General features: G+C 45.4%; 1 protein-coding gene across 12 annotated transcripts in view; it reads right to left on the reverse strand.

Annotated features, from left to right (window-relative positions):
• Positions 1–17,763, reverse strand: part of ANKRD44 (ankyrin repeat domain 44) — a 345,918-nt gene extending 328,155 nt beyond the window's left edge. For all 12 annotated transcript variants that reach the window (XM_066346438.1, XM_066346434.1, XM_066346430.1 and 9 more), the window contains exon 1: positions 17,535–17,763. In XM_066346438.1, coding sequence (XP_066202535.1) covers positions 17,535–17,561 — 27 coding nt within the window. In that variant the 5' untranslated portion in view covers positions 17,562–17,763. The remainder of the gene's footprint in view (positions 1–17,534) is intronic.
• Between the last annotated feature and the right edge of the window lie 1,468 nt (positions 17,764–19,231).

Below are 19,231 nucleotides of genomic sequence, written 5' to 3' on the forward strand. Positions count from 1 at the left end.
GCTTCAAGTTCAAGAGCACCTCTAACAATCACCTCCGAAAGTAGCATGGTCAACCTCCCTCCCATTAGTTCTTCCTTCCCTCTTTAAAAAAAACCAACAACATGTTTCTCTCCTGTTTCTTTATTCTACTCCGGTTTTCCATTTTCATTTTCCTGTGACTTTTTTTCTTTTGTCCTTCATTTTAACTGGGTATAACCTCAAACTGAAATGCATTTTAGAATTATAATATACACACATACCTAGTAATGTTTAACTTAGCTCCTCTTTCAAAAGCATTCTATTGTTTTAAAAGAAAAAAACTACAAATTAAAATGACTTTTTACAAAGGATTCTTCATCTGACTTTTTGAATCACATTTTTTTTTTCAGAGAAATTTATGATTTTCTGTATTCATGTATATACCCACTCAAGGCTTAAAATTTTATACCAGTGTTTTTCAGAAATTCTGCCATGGTGATTTTTTTGTGAAGACTGCTCTATCAACTATTTTGTTCTTATACACTTCCTCAAAAAGACATGATTTTATACTTCTGTGAAGAGGAAGTGGCATTCTCATAACTAATTTACAGTTCTTTTTGACAACTTCAATCAAGGATGACTACAAACTCCTCAGAATGTTTTCAACACACATTTATTTTTTAGTCAAATAAACTGTCAATTAATTTGTTAAAACTGAAATGAAAGAGAAATGCAACTCATTCAAAATGCTTCAATTCGAACCAAAATATGGAGATTTCACACAGAAATAAAACAAATAGGAGCACCTTCCACCAATGTTATCTAAGTTAGAGAGAAAGAAGACCAGATAAATGGGCATAAATTTAAAACAAAAGTAAATAGATAAAATCATATCCTCATAAAGCTAAAATTGACCCTAGAGAACTAGCCTCTTTAATTTGACAATCTAAGAACCAACTAGAGAGTGAAGGGCTATTTATTGAGTGCCTGCCTATCATGGGCCACTTGCTGTACAAAGATTTTTCTTTTTTCCACTTGATTGTCACAACTTCCCTATAAAGCCATTATTATTATCCCCATTTTACAGTTAAGGAAATCTGTGTCTCAGGAAGACTGACACAGCTAGTTAGAGCAGAAAAGTGATTATGGTCCAGATTTTTTGGACTATAGTCCAAACATCAACTTCAGTATTCTCTTATCTATACTACTCCCATGTTGTATTTTGGGAAATTGTTCAGTAAGATGCCACAATGCTTTAAAATATTATTTATACAGTAATAGAATACCCTGGAACTTTGATATAAGACTCCTTGCTAAATAAAAAGCACAACTCCTCAAAAAAAGATTACTTCCTCCTGGCTGCTAAGAAAAGGAGCATTAGTAACTAAGAGTTACCCTTGCCTCAAGGACCCCAAGAAATATATACTGTCTCCAAAGTACCTAAAACCCCTTTCACTGGCTTCTACATTACTCATGACAGTAACATTTACTCAAGTTGCAGTTGGCCATTTCTCAAGCTTACAATCTACTAGTAAATCTGGACTCCATTAAAAAGGATATGGAAGGATTTTCACACTTGTAGGAATAAATGAAGGTATTTCAGCATGCCTAATACAACACGGAAATCTGTGAGGGAAGCAACCAACACCCACTTCCTGTTCAGGTTAAAAGAGGGGTGTGGCAGCAAGGGTCATGAAAACTGACACCTTATCACTGCTTGCTGTCTTTAAAAATGACCCACTTTAAATAGAAACATGATTAAAAAGTTAATGTAACAAAGTGATCTTTGGCAACTCCCCTGGAAATACCTTACAATGAAATTGATTGCAAGGACAGCCAAAGCTAGGTTTTCCTAATGGCATACAAACTGTGATTTTAAGGCAGATATTCAAATAATCTGACCGGTAAGGAGAGCTACTTTAACTAAATCAACAGATGGGTGAATCTCATAACTAACTCAGAAACATTCTTTAGGCAACAAAATGAGCAGAATTGCGTGCTTTTCTGACAAAAAGGACTCTAACAACTCTAATAAAGATACTCTATCAAGAAAGTGGTGTTGGAAGGGCCACGAAGACAGCAGGAAGAAGTAAAAAGAAAGACAAATAGCTTCCCAAAAAAATTAGTCATTTAAGTATATATTTAGGTGCCCTGGGAAAATGCTAACATTTTGTGATTTTGGTCTTGTTTTTGTTGTTTTGTTTTGTTCCTAATAATTATTGATTTGAGCGGGGAAGGGAGGAGCAGGAAGCATCAACTCCCATATGTACCTTGACTGGGAAAACTTGGGAGTTTTGAACCAGCGATCTCAGCATTCCAGGTTGATGCTTAGCCACTGCGCCACCACACATCAGGCTGTGGTTTTATTTTTTTGTAAGATAAAAACTCTTTTCAGCCTGACCTGTGGTGGCGCAGTGGATAAAGCGTCGACCTGGAAATGCTGCAGTCCCCGGTTCGAAACCCTGGACTTCCCTGGTCAAGGCACATATGGGAGTTGATGCTTCCAGCTCTTCCCCCCTCCTTCTCTCTCTCTGTCTCTCATTTCTCTCTCTCCCTCTCCTCTCTAAAATGAATAAATAAAATTAAAAAAAAAAAAAAACACTTTTCAAACATAATTACAATACCGTATTCATCAAATATACAGTCCATATTCAAATTTCTCTGATTGTCTCATAGAAGTTGTGTTAAGTTTGTTGGAATCAGAATCCAAATCTATTTGCTGTAATTAATTTATGTGTTTTACTTCTCATTTAATCTATATATTTCTCCTCCATCTTATTTTTTTTTCTTGTGATTATTTTTAAAGAAATGGGATCAGCCTGACCAGGCGGTGGCACAGTGGATAGAACATCAAACTGGGACATGGAGGACCCAGGTTCAAAACCCCAAGGTTGCCGTTTTGAGCGCAGGCTCATTTGGCCTTAGCTCAGGCTCGCCAGCTTGAGCGCAGGGTCGCTGGCTTGAGCGTAGGATCATAGACATGACCCCAAAGTCGCTGGCTTGAGCAAGGGGTCACTCACTTAGCTATAGTGCCCACCCCCATCAAGGCACATATGAGAAAGCAATCAATGAACAAGCAATCAACAAACAACTAAGATGCCACAACAAAGAATTGATGCTTCTCATCTCTCTCCCTTCCTGTCTGTCGTCCCTATCTGTCCCTCTCTCTGACTCTCTTTGTCAAAAAAAAAAAAGAAGAAATAAAGAAATGAGGTCATTATTCCTGTAGATTTGCCATAGTCTGAATTTTTTTAAATTTAAATTTAAATGAGAGGAAGGGAGACAGAGAGAGAGAGACTCCTGCATGCACCCCAACCGGGCCTGGCAACCTTCATCTGGGACCAATGCTCTGCTCATCTGGGGCCATACTTGCAACTGAGCTATTTTTAGCACCTGAGGTGGAGGCTCCACAGAGCCATCCTCAGTGCCCAGGGCCAACGCAATCAAATCAATCGAGTCATGGCTGTGAGAGGGGAAGAGAGAGTGAAGTGGGGATGGGGGAGGGAAGAAGCAGATGGTCACTTCTGCCAGGAATTGAACCTGGGACTTCCACACACTGGGTCAGTGCTCTATCACTGAGCCAACCGGACAGGACCAGTCAGGATTTTTAAAAATAATTGTTTATTTTAAAGACTTTATAAGGTTAAAAACAGGTCATCTCCAGTTCAACTACATTATGCGGTCAACTTCCTGCACCATGAAGACCACCCAGCCCCTTTCCATCTGTGCTATTCCAGGATACATGCTTGTCCACAAATTGTTGCATGAGAAGTAAGGCCTGCAACATTCTATTCAAGCAGGTGGTACCATGGACACAAAAGGACTCACAGGTAATACCTTACTTTATGCTTCAATGCTTTTTGGAACAAGGTGGGATACAAACTAATTTGAAAAGATCATGCCTATGTAACAAATGGAAACAATGAGTTTTGTCCAGACAAAAACTCATTAATTTCTGTCTCAGGAAGATTTGCACTACCTAGCGGAAGAACTGAAGTGAGCAAGATTTGTTAATATACAAACATCTTTCCTTCCAAGTTTGCATGTTGAATATTTCTTTCCTGCCTCCTAACACAAAATGTATGCTTCGGTAAATTCACAATCCTCAGGTTATGCGACAGGTACATGGCACGTCACTCAGCCGGCGGGCCTCCCACAGCCATCTGCTGTCTAAATCATTCCCTTCCTTAAGGATCGCTGGAATCCCTCCAGGTCCCTGAAGCCTTTCTTAAAAATTCTGCCCATCTCTGGACTTCTGTAGTCTCTGTTCAGTACCCCAAAGTGTCATCTAAATCTGCACTATACCAGGTATAGGAGCTGTTTCATGTCACATGTATTCAGTAAAGATTCAATGAGGGCCTTCCACGCACAGAGCATCCAGTATCATCTCTTAACAAGACCGTAAGTTCCATGAGGCAAAGGGCCTCCTGTGATCCTCTCAGGAGGCCAGAAGCACAACAACTGAGAATGTGCAGGTCTGAGTCAAACTTGCCCAGAGGTGAATCCGAGTCATGTGACCTGAACAGATTACTTAATCTCTCCATTCTCATTTTCCTCTAAATGAAGTAATAGCCACTTTCTCATAGAGATGTTGTTAGGATTAAATCACATAAAGCATGAATATTGCCTTGTCTCCTCATTCCCAATTCTCTGATTTCTAACTAATGTATTTTAACTGTTCTTACCTGTTCTCATCCTATTTGGAAAATGGGGAAGCAGAGGACTACAACTATCCCCATGGAGATAGAGTTCATAAACATTCCTTGAATGCTTGAATACATAGGACTTCCCCCTTGCCATGGGGGTGAGTATCCCTTCTCATAATACTTAGGATTAACATCTTCCTTTCCCTAGTGTCACCCTAACACTTTCTCCGGTAAAAAAAAAATGGAACTTACTCAGAACTAACTACAGTGGTAACCCATCCCCACTACCAAAAGCTCAATTTAAAAAGAAGGGGAATATAGCCTGACCTGTGGTGGCGCAGTGGATAAAGCATTGACCTGGAAATGCTGAGGTCACCGGTTCGAAACCCTGGGTTTGCCTGGTCAAGGCACATATGGGAGTTGATGCTTCCAGCTCCTCCCCCCCTTCTCTCTCTCTGTCTCTCCTCTCTCTCTCTCTCTCTCTCTCTCTCTCTCTCTCTGTCTCTCCCTCTCCTTTCTAAAATGAATAAATAAAAAAATAATAATAAAATTTAAAAAAATTAAAAAAAAAGAGAAGGGGAATATAACCAGAAAAGAAGACAACGTGTGAGCTTTAATCCTTTGATGTGCAGAGAATTTTCTCTCAATTTTGCTCGAATAGAAACCCAATATCACGGTATACAGATGAAAGTTCTGTTTATAGAAGTTTCCAATTTTTTAGTTTGAGCACTTCATGAGTAAAAACATTAGAACATGTACACATACACACATACTTAAGTCACTTAACAAATATCTATTGAGCATTTACTGTGTGCCCTCCACGGTTCCACGTGCTGAAGATACAGTGGTGATTCAACCAACCTAACAACAATAAAGATCTTTGCCTTGTTATTTGTATTTCTCCTGCACATAAATTTTTATTTCTAAAATCTGTTGTTGTTGTTTTTTTTGTTGTTGTTGTTTTTTTTTTTTTAATTTTTTTTTCATTTTTCTGAAGCTGGAAACAGGGAGAGACAGTCTGACAGACTCCCGCATGCGCCCGACCGGGATCCACCCGGCACGCCCACCAGGGGCGACGCTCTGCCCACCAGGGGGCGATGCTCTGCTCATCCTGGGGGTCGCCATGTTGCGACCAGAGCCACTCTAGCGCCTGAGGCAGAGGCCACAGAGCCATCCCCAGCGCCCGGGCCATTCCTGCTCCAATGGAGCCTTGGCTGCGGGAGGGGAAGAGAGAGACAGAGAGGAAAGCGCGGCAGAGGGGTGGAGAAGCAAATGTGCGCTTCTCCTGTGTGCCCTGGCCGGGAATCGAACCCGGGTCCTCCGCACGCTAGGCCGACGCTCTACCGCTGAGCCAACCGGCCAGGGCTGTTGTTGTTGTTTTTATTGACTGATTTTAGCGAGAGAAGGGTGAGAGAGAGACAAGAACCCTGTGCTGTTCCCGGATGTGTCCTGGCCAGGGATCAAACAAGCAACCTCTGTGCATAGGGTCAACACTCTAACCAACTGAGCTACCTGGCTAAGGCATAAATTTTTATTTAAAATATATATGCCCTGGCCTGTTGGCTCAGCGGTAGAGCGTCGGCCTAGCGTGCGGAGGACCCGGGTTCGATTCCGGCCAGGGCACACAGGAGAAGCGCCCATTTGCTTCTCCACCCCTCCGCCGCGCTTTCCTCTCTGTCTCTCTCTTCCCCTCCCGCAGCCAAGGCTCCATTGGAGCAAAGATGGCCCGGGCGCTGGGGATGGCTCTGTGGCCTCTGCCCCAGGAGCTAGAGTGGCTCTGGTCGCAACATGGCGACGCCCAGGATGGGCAGAGCATCGCCCCCTGGTGGGCAGAGCGTCGCCCCATGGTGGGCGTGCCGGGTGGATCCCGGTCGGGCGCATGCGGGAGTCTGTCTGACTGTCTCTCCCTGTTTCCAGCTTCAGAAAAAATGAAAAAAATAATAATAATAAAAAAATAAAATAAAATAAAATATATATATGTATATATATATATTTTTTTAATATGGTACAAGGAATATGTACTATGGAGAAAAAAACAAAGGAAAACAGAAAATGTAGAGTGGGCATTTTCAATAGAGTGGTCAGAAAAGTACTCACTGAGAAGGTAACATTCGAGTAAAGATCTAACAGAGGTGAGAGCAGAGTACGTGGATATCTGGGAGGAGCTTCACAGGTAGCGGGAACAGCAAGGGGCCAGACGCAGGAGTACACCTGGTGCGTTCACTGAATAGTGAGGAGGCTGGTGTGCTGAAGCCAAGGAGCCAGGCAGAGAGAGGAGGAGACAGAGCTGACAGATAAGCAGGAAGGCTGAGTGGAAGGAGCCTGGTAGGTCACTCTATGACTTCAGCTTTCCCTCTGTGTGAGATTGGAGGGTTTGGAATCAATAAGTGGCGTGATCTGAGATCCATCACTCTAAGGAGAGTGGAAGGGCCCACCCTGGATGGGGAGGACTCGTCAGCAGGCCACTGCAATAATCCAGGAGGTGGTTTGGCCCAGTGGTAAAAAATGGGAAGTAGAGCTAAGAGAATTTTATAGTAGTAGTATGTAGTATATATTTTTAAAATAAACAAAAATAAAAGGGATTTTAAAAAGACATATGAATCCTACATTTTCTTTCCCAAACTCTAAGCCATCTTGCTCACCCCTCGGATAAAGGCAACCCCCTTTTGGAGACCATTGTTTAACAATAATTGGTTGGTTAATTTGTCTCCACAGACCTGAATTTCTGCCTGGCTTTTTGTCTTGACACTTCTGTGTTCACTTCCTCTTTCTCTTCCAGTTTTAGATACCAAAACAAGTTTCCTGCACAGACTGAGCATATCTACCCCTACAGAGGCTGTTGATTGCATGTAGGAATTCCCTCCTTGAGAAAGTTTGTGGTCACTGTGTCAACTGCACCCAACCCCAGGGGCCAACAGTTGGGAAATAAATGTGTTAGACCCAGATGTTACTGTGGAGTTCCATAAAACAGGATGATGGGGAGAACCCAGGCCATTCGCTGAAGCAGCACCTCTGAGGAAGGTGGGCTCCAGCTCACCCCAGATCCAAGCAGACAAACGTGAGGTCTGCGAGGTTTGCTCCCCTTGCTCTGAAAGAGGCTCATCCCCTTGCTCTGAAAGAGGCTCAGGGGATTCTAAAAGGGCCACACTGAGAAAAGCCAAAGGGGTTCTGTGTCCCGAAAACATAGCTCCTAGAGATTCTAGAAGATGACACCCTTGGGGAAAGTACCCTTGACCCTTAGACAGAAGTCGTGTTTCTCAGACCTGGTGAACTCTCCTCGCAAGCTACCACCACCACACAGCGAGGGAAGTCAGAGTTCATGGAAGGCAGAGTCATTTTGAAACCAGATTCCATGGGTTGAGAAGAGATTGGCACTGGGAGACCTGGGCGCTCTCAGAATGTTAGACCTTGGAAGACTTTAGAGGATTCTCCACCCACCCACTCCCATTTTACAGACAAAGAAACTAAGGCCAGGACTTACCCAGCATAATACGACTATTAGAAAAAGAACTATGAGTAGAATCCAGATCTTCTGATTCCCATTGTAGTGTTATTTTAAAATAAACTCAAGCAATTTAACACTGAAACCATTATATATAAGTTAGAAGTATAATTAAATTTTGCATGTCTAGGCCTCAGATTTTCCTACCAATTTCTCTTAATTTTACTAGGAGCTCTGCGTTTCCCTTGGGGAAAAACGGTCTCCTGGATATCTTAGAATGTTATACTGGGATTCTTATGAAGCATGAAAGTAAAAGAGAGGGAATTATGAAAACCAAGAAATTCAAGCAAGCATTGATTTAGTAAAGCCTGAAACAGCCCAGTGATGGTCTATATACATCTTATTCTTGGTCCAATTAACAGAATACAAGACACATTTTCTATTTTCTTTTTTTCTTTTTTTTTTTTTTTTTTTTGTATTTTTCTGAAGCTGGAAACGGGGAGAGACAGTCAGACAGACTCCCGCATGCGCCCGACTGGGATCCACCCGGCACGTCCACCAGGGGGCGACGCTTTGCCCACCAGGGGGTGATGCTGTGCCCCTCCGGGCATCGCTCTGTTGGGACCAGAGCCACTCTAGCACCTGGGGCAAAGGCCAAGGAGCCATCCCCAGCGCCCGGGCCATCTTGCTCCAATGGAGTCTCGCTGCGGGAGGGGAAGAGAGAGACAGAGAGGAAGGAGAGGGGGAGGGGTGGAGAAGCAGATGGGCGCTTCTCCTGTGTGCCCTGGCGGGGAATCGAACCCGGGACTTCAGCACGCTAGGCCGACACTCTACCACTGAGCCAACCGGCCAGGGCCTTCTTTTCTTTTTTTTTAAGTGAGAGGAGGGGAGATAGTGAAATAGACTCCCACATGCACCCCAACCAGGATCCACCCAGCAACCCCCACTCCTGTCTTGGGCCAATGCTCAAATCAACCAAGCTATTTTTAGTGCCTGAGGTCAACACTTGGACCAACCATGCTATCCTTAGCACCTGAGGCCAACACTCAAACCAAACAAGCCACTGGCTATGAGGGGGGATGAGAAAGAGAAGTGGAGAGGGAGGGGAAGAGAAGCAGATGGGCCTGACCAGGCGGTGGCGCAGTAGATAGAGCATCAAACTGGGACATGGAGGACCCATATTCGAAACCCTGAGGTCACCAGCTTGAGCACAGGCTCATCTAGCTTGAGTATGGGCTCACCAGCTTGAGTGTGGGGTCGCTGGTTTGAGTGTGGGATCATAGATATGACACCATGGTCACTAGCTTGAGCCGAAAGGTTGCTGGCTTGAAGCCCAAGGTCACTAGCTTGCGCCCAAGGTCGCTGGCTAAAGCAAGGGGTCACTCACTCAGTTGTATCCCCCCAGTCAAGGTACATATGAGAAAGCAGTCAATGAACAACTAAGGTGCTGCAATGAAAAATTGAGGTTTTTCATCTCTCCCCCTTCTTGTCTGTCTGTCCCTATCTCTGACTCTCTGTCTCTGTCAAAAAAATAAAGTAGAAGCAGATGGTCACTTCTCATGTGTTCCGTAACCAGGGACTGAACTCAGGACGTCCGCATGCCAGTCTGACTATCCACTGAGCCAACCAGCCAGGGCCAAATTTTCAGAGTTTTCAAAGGAGAGGACAAATAAAAGGATCCTTAAAAATTATGAATGTCATAACTTTAAAAACTAGTCATATATCATTAATTTCCATCTTGGGCTACCAACTTTTTTACAAGCAAAAACACTGATAAGAGACCATACCCACTCTCTGAACCTCTGATGACAGACAGAGAGGCAAATATGATGCTGGTTAAAAAGCAATAAGGGAATAATCAATACACCTTGACTTAGGGTGGTGGACACACAATGCAATATACCAGGGGTCCCCAAACTTTTTACACAGGGGGCCAGTTCACTGTCCCTCAGACTGTTGAAGGGCCGGACTATAAAAAAAAAACTATGACCAAATCCCTATGCACACTGCACATACCTTGTTTTAAAATAAAAAACAAAACAGGAACAAATGCAATATTTAAAATAAAGAACAAGTAGCCCTGGCCGGTTGGCTCAGCGGTAGAGCGTCGGCCTAGCATGCGGAGGACCCGGGTTCGATTCCCGGCCAGGGCACACAGGAGAAGCACCCATTTGCTTCTCCACCCCTCCGCCGCGCTTTCCTCTCTGTCTCTCTCTTCCCCTCCCGCAGCCAAGGCTCCATTGGAGCAGGGATGGCCCGGGCGCTGGGGATGGCTCTGTGGCCTCTGCCTCAGGCGCTAGAGTGGCTCTGGTCGCAACATGGCGACGCCCAGGATGGGCAGAGCATCGCCCCCTGGTGGGCAGAGCGTCGCCCCTGGTGGGTGTGCCGGGTGGATCCCGGTCGGGCGCATGCGGGAGTCTGTCTGACTGTCTCTCCCTGTTTCCAGCTTCAGAAAAATAAAAAAAATAAAAAAATAAAAAGAACAAGTAAATTTAAATCAACAAACTGACCAGTATTTCAATGGGAACTATGCTCCTCTCACTGACCACCAATGAAAGAGGTACCCCCTTCCAGAAGTGCGGTGGGGGCCGGATAAATGGTCTCAGGGGGCCGCATGCGGCCTGCGGGCCGTAGTTTGGGGACCCCTGCAATATACAGATCATGTATCACAGAAACATACACTTGAAACCTATATCATCTTATTAACCAATGTGACCCCAATAAATTTACTTTAAAATAATAAAATAGCCCTGGCCAGATAGCTCAGTTGGTTAGAGTATCACCCTGATACAACAAATCAATGTTTCTCTCTCTCTCTCTCTCTCTCTCTCTCAAATCAATTTTTGAAAAAATGTAATAATAGCCTGGCCTGTGGTAGTGCAGTGGATGTAACACTGACCCAGAATGCTGAGGTCAACAGTTTGAAACCCTCGGCTTGCCTGGTACATGTGACAGCAAAGGTATCAGCTGATACTTCTCGATCCCTGTCCCTCTCTCTCTTCTCTGTAAAGTCAAGAAATAAAATCTTTTAAAAATTTTTAGTTAATAATAATTAGATTTAAAATAAACATTTATAAGATTATATCATATTATTACATAAATTTTGTTATATAAAACTAATCTATAAAATAAAAAATCGGCCCTGGCCAGTTGGCTCAGTGCTAGAGCATCGGCCTGGCGTGCAGGAGTCCCAGGTTCAATTACCAGCCAAGGCACACAGGAGAAGCGCCCATCTGCTTCTCCACCCACCCCCTCTTCTTCCTCTCTCTTCCCCTCCCGCAGCCAAGGCTCCACTGGAGCAAAGTTGGCCCTGGCACTGAGGATGGCTCTGTGGCCTCTGCCTCAGGCGCTGGAATGGCTCTGGTTGCAACAGAACGACGCCCCAGATGGGCAGAGCATCGCCCCCTGGTGGGCGTGCCGGGTGGATTCTGGTCAGGCGCATGCAGGAGTCTGACTGCCTCCCTGTTTCCAACTTCAGAAAAATACAAAAAAATAATAATAATAAAATAAAAAATCTTGGGATTATCTATAAAATGAAGGGATATTACCATTCAGGGCGGGCATCAGTTCCTAAATCATTGACACTGGTTCAAACATTTTTCTGCAGCCTGAAGTTAACTGCTTGACTTGTTACCTAGAGAGTCAAATTAGAGCTCATCTACAGATGCACCCTTGATGGCCATGTTCGTGTGGAAGACTACCACACACTCCATGTGAAGAGCACGCCCCTCCCACAGAAGCTGAGCTGCAGAGAGAGAGGGAGGAGCCAAGGCACCCAAAGCATCCAGTCCGACCTCTTCATTTTACAAAGAGGAACCTGAGGCCTACAGAGTTGCCTAATAATGCACAGTATATGCCACCTCTGCCTTATCTTCTGCCCACAGCAAACCCCGATAACCAGTCATTACGCTTCTCCCCATCCTTGGCTGCGGAGTCGAGATGCTTCTGACACAGTGCTCCTGCAAGCCCTCCGCTGACTGGCACAACTGGGGTGTGAGACGGGAGTCATTTTCCAACTCTGGACTTGCACATGGTCAAAAAACAATTTCTACAATACCTGCTCTGGTATAAACCTGACTCAAAAGATGAGTGGCTAGTCTACCAGTCAAACACACTTAAAGGCAGTTCACTAGTGCTACTGTCAAGCCTGAGGTGAGCAAACATAAATGTATAAAGTGTGACCATGTGTCCAGGTGTACCTGGGACAGTCCTGGTTCACACCTGTCTCCCCAGCTTTTTCCCATCATTCTCAAAAGTTGTCCCAGTTTGGATTCAAATGATTTGGTTGTCCAAATTCTATATAACTCTTAATCATCTACAAACACTTATAAATGTTTGTTTTTTGTTGTTCTTAGAGTACCTGATGTGTCAGGGGGAAAAAAAACCACTGAGCCAGTCACCAGTAATTTTCTCATACAAAGGACTTTCAAATAATATCAACACCAGATGACCTGTGTGTGGAAGGCCTCTGGGACCACTACTCCTGGTGAGCTCTTTTATATATTGAGATTCAATATGGGATTTTCTTAGGGGAAGACAGAAAAGGAGAGCCAGAGCTTGCAACACGTTTGAAACCACAAGATTATCAGATCGCTGTAGTTCCTGCCTATATTTAAGTTATTTCACATTATACTTTAGCCCATAGAAACTCCCATTATATTGTTGAAAGTAAAATCTTTGTAAAGAATGTTTGGTCCTGTTTCTGGTACAAACAACTGTGCCTTTTTGAGTTTACATTTACTCTCTGTTTTGAGGAAAAGAGGAAGTTGAAGTAGAATTTTTTTTAAAAAAAAGTTTCAATCAATCCAGGGCTAAATCTTGCTGCTGCTAGATTTACACTCAAGCAGCCCATCATTTCTTTCAGAGAAGCATAGGTTCAGCTTATCTTGAAAAGTCATCCAGACAGCACAGATATCAGCTCTGTGCTCGAGAGAAAGATACTGTCATTATCACGCAGAAAGTTTAAAATTTGTAACTGGCTACCGAGACTGAAGACTAGAAGGAAATATATCAAGATGTCAAGAGTAGTTCTGAGTACAGAACTTCAGACGGTTTGAAGTTTTTCTTTTTGCTTATTTAGCTTTCTGATTTTTCTATAATGATTCTAGTTTATATGTTAATGACCAAGGAAAAAAAATCACCAAGTTACCAACCATCAAATCATCCACCAGGGTGGGGAGGTGGAGAGGCTACTGGAAATGCCAGAAACGAGTCTGGTAGGAACAGAAGCCTCAGAGAAGCTCCCAAATCTCACAGACTGGGTCTGGCCAGAGAGCTGGGAGCAGTGCAGCCCTCCAGCTCACCCTGTGGCTTCCGTATGTAAGAGCAGGCACAAATCCTAGGCAGCACTGCCCTTCCAACTATTCAAAGGATAGCCTTCTGGTTAGAGCCCCACCTATGCAATAGGGACTGCCAGGGTAGGTGGACACCTTGCTAGATCACTTACTGGGCGTGTGACCTTGAACAAGTCAATTAGCCTCTCTACTCCTGTTTTCTCGTCTATAAAACAGGAATCACGCTGCCAGCACTGCGAGGATTAAAAGGATGATTCACAGCAGGGGCCCAGTGTACAATAGATCAAGATAAATGTAAGCCGTTTATTAGGTCTCTGCCATGAAACACCAGCCCTCGAGTGCACTCTCCAAACCATGTGACTGGATCCCAAAACAACTCAAGAACAGTCCAAAGAATAAAGCCTTTCTTCCCCCTTCTTTGCTGCTGAAGGCAGGACTGCAGCGTAGTCTCTGCTGTAAGCCCAGTGCTCTAGGGAGCCGCGGAAGACGAGGGCGGCCAGTAAAACACACCAGAGGTCCCAAGGCCCCCACACTATGGGCTAGAAATACTGCTCTCGAAGTTACAGGATTTCTAGTTTCTTGCCACTACCACAGCTGCCAACCACCGCCTTTGGCACGAAGATGGGTGACTCAAGTGTGAACTAGGACTTGGCAATGGGACACCGATCCAGAAGGCCTCCAGGCAGGAAGCTCCAGAAAGGGCCACCTGCTGAAACAATGTATCTACAGGCAGCCCTTGAGGAGGAGGTAGCATTCTGCTATCACTAGCAAATTCAGGTAAGAGGACGCAGTGAACACTTCAAAGGTCCAACAAGACTTACCATTCTGGCTTCATAACTTTTAAACAGTTTTGGGGGGACCAAGCTGAAGATATGACCTCACACTTAAAGTTACTACAGCATCTTAACTATGTGACATAGAGAGCAGCCCCTAAAAGCTCAACAGCAAATCAAATTGCAGTTTCATGGCTGTCTTAAGCCAAAATGTATTACATTTGTAGGTAAAAGAATTTTCTTTTCCACACTTAAAAATACCTCACATTATCAAAGATATAAATAAACCTAATGTCCATTTGAAGAAAACAATGACGTTACCATATTCATTACACAGGTGAGTGTGTTCTATTCTACGTAAGGTGACCAACTCATCCTGGTTTACTTGAGCACCAAAAGTCCCATGTCCTAGGAAAACCCGTCATTGGCAAACCAGGATCATTGGTCCCTCTATCGCCACCAGAAAAACAATGTTTTGTGAAGAGGAAGACAGAAGAGTCACAGTTACTAATGCAGAAGTGCTAAATGCCAAGTTTGTTTGTTTGTAGCAATAGCTCCCAGTGCCTTCTCATCTTAAAAAAAAAAAAAAAAAAAAAAATAACCACACTTGCATCTTCCTTCCCCCCCTCTTTTTACTCTTCCAAAACAGAGTTAGAAAAGGCGCTTTCCTCCTCTTGTATGAGCAGGACTGACTGTTGAGGTGCTGACTGCCATAGTCCAACAAGCTCCTGCCCCCACGCTCAGCAGCACAGGAAATGTCATTTTCTTTCTACTACTGAGTTGATGGTTCCCGCTCTTCCCCCTCCCCTTCTCTCTCTCTATCTCTCTCTCTCTAAAATCAATAAATAAAAAAATCTTTATCAAAAAAAATTTTTTTAAACCAAGATGACTTGTGATTTTGGTTATCAAGAGCAACAATGTGTCAAGCTAAAAGTCCAAGAGCTTTGGCAAAATCCAATATTCACCACACAAATAGGGCGTTAAACAGATGAGGGCGGAGTTAAGAAACATTATTTTACAAATAGCTGAATGGAGAGCTAGATCCTCTTCTGCAGACTGTAAGGCAGGGGGCTCCCTAGTTATAATGATGGAGCAAAACTCATGTAGGAGGGGCTTAAGCAAAGAGTTTTTTAAGCCCCTGGTGAGGTTCAGAACCTGCTTCTAAGAATTTAGAGTCTCAAACTGAAAGGTAAGACTATATGAGGCAAGACAGACCACACACTTCCTGGACCCAAAGCCACACAGAAACCTTAGCTGCCCACTACCCCACCTCGCCCCACCTCACCCCACCCAGAACACCTCCACACCCAGCCTTTCTCTGGCTTTGCCCCAAAATAGGCTGGAAAGTTATTGGTGCTTGAGTTGTAGAATTCCAGTTCTTTTTATGTATCCGGCAGTGGAACCAAATGAAGGTTTTACAACTCCTTCCCTCCACAGTAACCCTACTTTGTTGGGTTGGGGGCGCTATATATTCAGAAATATTATAAAATAGAAATCTTGAAAGTCCTACTCTGATAAGCCCGTAAGACTAAATAACTTTCTTTCCTGTAAGACCAAGGAATATACTTTTCACTAATGTTGATATTTATTTAGAAGAAGATGCCTTACTTTTCAACACATCCAATGACAGGACACAGTGTCTTAAACTTGAGCAGAAAACACAAAAGCCTGGAAGGCAGGAGACAGGAGCTAATACCACCCAATAGGCCAATACCACCCAATAGGCCAATAGTTGTGGTCCTTGAGGAAGACATGCTTCACTTCTCTACATCTGTTTCTTCATTTACAAAAGGAAAGATTTGAGCTAAGATGGTCTTTAGAGTAGTCCCTTACAACTCTAAAATTCTATGTGAAATGATTCTGTGCGTTTGATAAGCAAAAAATAGCACCTATTAGAAGTATTTATTTGTACTTTGAAGATTTAGGAATAACAAACAAGTACAGTAACATGTACTGGCAAAGATGACAAGACTAAGTCAGACTAAAACTGGAAGATTTAAAACAAGCAAATGTTCAACAGTTGTTGAAGTATCTGACCGAAAGGTGGGGGAAACCTAATATCAGCTTACAAACACATTTAAATGCTCTGGAACCAACAGGAACAAGTCGTCTTCACAATTACCAGCTGCTCTTTCTGCTAAATTTAATGATCATATGAATTTTAATTCAGTGAACCCTTCCCTACAAAGGGAATACTTAGGGAAAGCAAATCAAAGCTTTGACTCTAAAAGGCAGGAGAGCAAATCACTATGGTGAATGATTCCATTTAAGTTGCCGGATGTTCTGGCTGGATACTAACTGGGGACAAGCAAGGCACCAGATGCAACTTACTCAAGAAGTATGAGATGTTTAAAACAGAGGACCGGCATGTGTGACCGCGTTTATAGTCAAGATTGCCTCTGAGGGTATCAGGACCCCAAGACAATGTTCACCACACTATCCACGAATAAATGGGCGGGGGGGGGGGGGGGGGGAGCAGGTTGTTTCTCTTTCTTTTCTTTTTTTTTTCGTAGATGGGGCTGCAAAAGTTTTGTCATGCAACTTTGGTTGGGTGCCTTTAAATGTCAATGTCCTAAAAGCAGCAGAGTCCACACGGGTGAAGTGTTTCCATTCCACAGACCTACAGAAGGACTGACCAGCATTCAGCATATCACTCCATCTCTCCAAACCAGGACTCCAAAGCTGCCCTGTGTGGTGTCTCATCCAGGAAAGCAACAAAGCTGATGCATTCAGCATAAGCTAGGTCCACCTCCTGGGAGTGGAGCTCCTGATTAGACTTCTCCTCCTGGGAGAGATCCGCCAGAACCCAGAGCATCGTCTCCAAGGGTCCCCATCGTGCACCACACATATATACAGCGTCTGGGCTACTAAGGAGGAAGTCAGAATGTCATGTCACACCGATAAAGACAGCGGACCACACAAGAGCCGCGAGCTGGACCGGTCTCCAGCTTGGCCTAGGGAAGGGTCCCAGGCTACGATCCTTTCTCCCTCTCCATCCAATGTCCTCCTCCCAGCTGGCGCGGACAAGCCTCCCCTCGGCCAGCACGGGCTGGTGGAGCCCACGCTGCGCAACTCGTTAGGGGCCGGGGAAGCACCTCGAGCCTCCCATCCCCCTGCGCAGCCCGGGCCCGGGGACAACACACACCCGTGCACACCCGCACTCCAGCTCTCCAGCTGCGCCTGACGCCCCCATCCCCTTCCCACCCCAGCGCACAGTTCCGACAGCCCAGGGTGGGGACTGCGCAGGGAAAGGAGCCACAATCGCTGGCTTTCGGAGAAGCTGAGAGCCGCACACACTCCTCCCCTTCGCCGCGAGTAAACAGCTCGCGGGCGCGCTCCGCGCCGCGCCCCCATCCCCCCGCCGGGGCTCCGCGCCGCCCCGCGCCCGCGCGTCCCGCCCGCCGGCGCCGCCGCCCCCTACCTGGTCGGTGAGTTTGAGCACTGCCATTCTTCCGCTCCTTCGCGCTCACACACATACAGGTCCCCGGTCCGCAGATGTCACGCCAGGAGCCGGGGAAGCGGAAGGGCTTGCCAGGGGAAGGGAAAAAAATCTGGCTCCCGAATTTGACAGCCCTCCCCCTGCTCCTCCTCCGCCGCCGCCTCCTCCCGCCGAGAGGCTGACACTGGCTAGTGGGGCTTGCAGTCGAGCCCGCCCGCCTTTATACAGGAAGTACCGGCTGCTGCCAGCCGGGCCGCCACTGACATCACCGCGCGAGGCTCGCTCACGGCGCGCCGCCCGGGCGGACGCTGCCTCCTGCCGCCCGCAGCCGCGCCTCGCAGCCCTCGGCCCCTGCGCTCGTCCGCATCCGCACCGGGCGCGCCGCCGTGGGGCCAGACCGCAGCCTGCTTTTCGCACCTGCTCACTGCGCCGGGCCAGCCCCACGCGGGCTCCAGGGCGGCCCGCTACCCTCCCGCCCCAGAGGGTGCCCGGTTAGAGGCTCCCCTCGAGGCTGATAGTGATCCTACCTAGCCCCGTTTCACACGCACACATACATCCTCGGACACACCTGATGAGCAAACCTGTGCGGACACACTACTGGGGGGCAAAAGAGGCTGCCACTTGCATGCCACCAACTTTAACCTGGGAGACTGGGTCACAACCCTCCCCTTTCATCTCTCCCTCATAATCTGAAATCAAATTGCCTAACACTGCAAATTATACACCAGGGTCAAAGACTATAATTCTGATGCTCTCTTTGTTTAATGGAGGGAGGCCCTGGACACATTGTAATTGTTTAGCAAGCATTTGTCAAACACTTGAGGGATGGGCAATGGGGACCCTGGCCCTTTCATCTTGGTCTCCAGCTACCTCCCAGCTAGACACACACAGACATCATCGTTAATTCAATTTCTGGGTTTTGTTTTAGGAAAGGTGGAGGTGTAGCAGAGTTACTGGAGAAGAAAAGAGATCCCGACTTAATGGAGTTTTTGAGTGTTTCCACCTGTCCTGACTCACCCATTGGTACAAAATCCAGTTAACACGCTCTTCAACATATAGAAGACTCAACTGTCAAACAGCATGGGGTGCAAATACAATGGCGCTATTCACAATCACAGTAGGTGTTGATGCTTCTAGAATTTGGAGCAAACATTTATTCTTTCACCGACTATGGACTATGGACTCAGTTGCCTACTTTGTATCCAATACTGAGATGAAAGGGGGAAGCATAAGCAGGCAGGATAGCTAGTTTTAGGAGGTGTCTGACCGCTAATGATCAGAATCACAAACTGAGATAAGAGATCACAGGTGAAAAACACTGCTGAAGGAATGCATTACAAAGGAATCAGGCAGAACTGGTAGGTGAAGGCAGGCTTCCCTGAAAGCACACTGTCCAGAGTAGGGGACCTGCACGGCTAGTAATTCTGGGTCCTGAGGGAGAACGGTGTGGAATTAAGAAAATACACTCACCAAGAAAAGAGGATGGGATCAGATGGGATCGGGAGGCCTCTTCAATGTTGCTGGCAATATCCTAGAGCCCCATAGCCCCCAGTTTGCTTTATTATATAGCCCTATGCAAATAAGGAAGTCTTTGATACAAAGTTACATATCTGAGGCAAAAACAGGAACTCTCTTAAGGCATAAACAGGTATCCCCCCCACCATGCATAAGTGAAATCA

This window comes from Saccopteryx leptura, chromosome 7, assembly GCF_036850995.1.
Source record: "Saccopteryx leptura isolate mSacLep1 chromosome 7, mSacLep1_pri_phased_curated, whole genome shotgun sequence".
Lineage (NCBI taxonomy): Eukaryota > Metazoa > Chordata > Mammalia > Chiroptera > Emballonuridae > Saccopteryx > Saccopteryx leptura.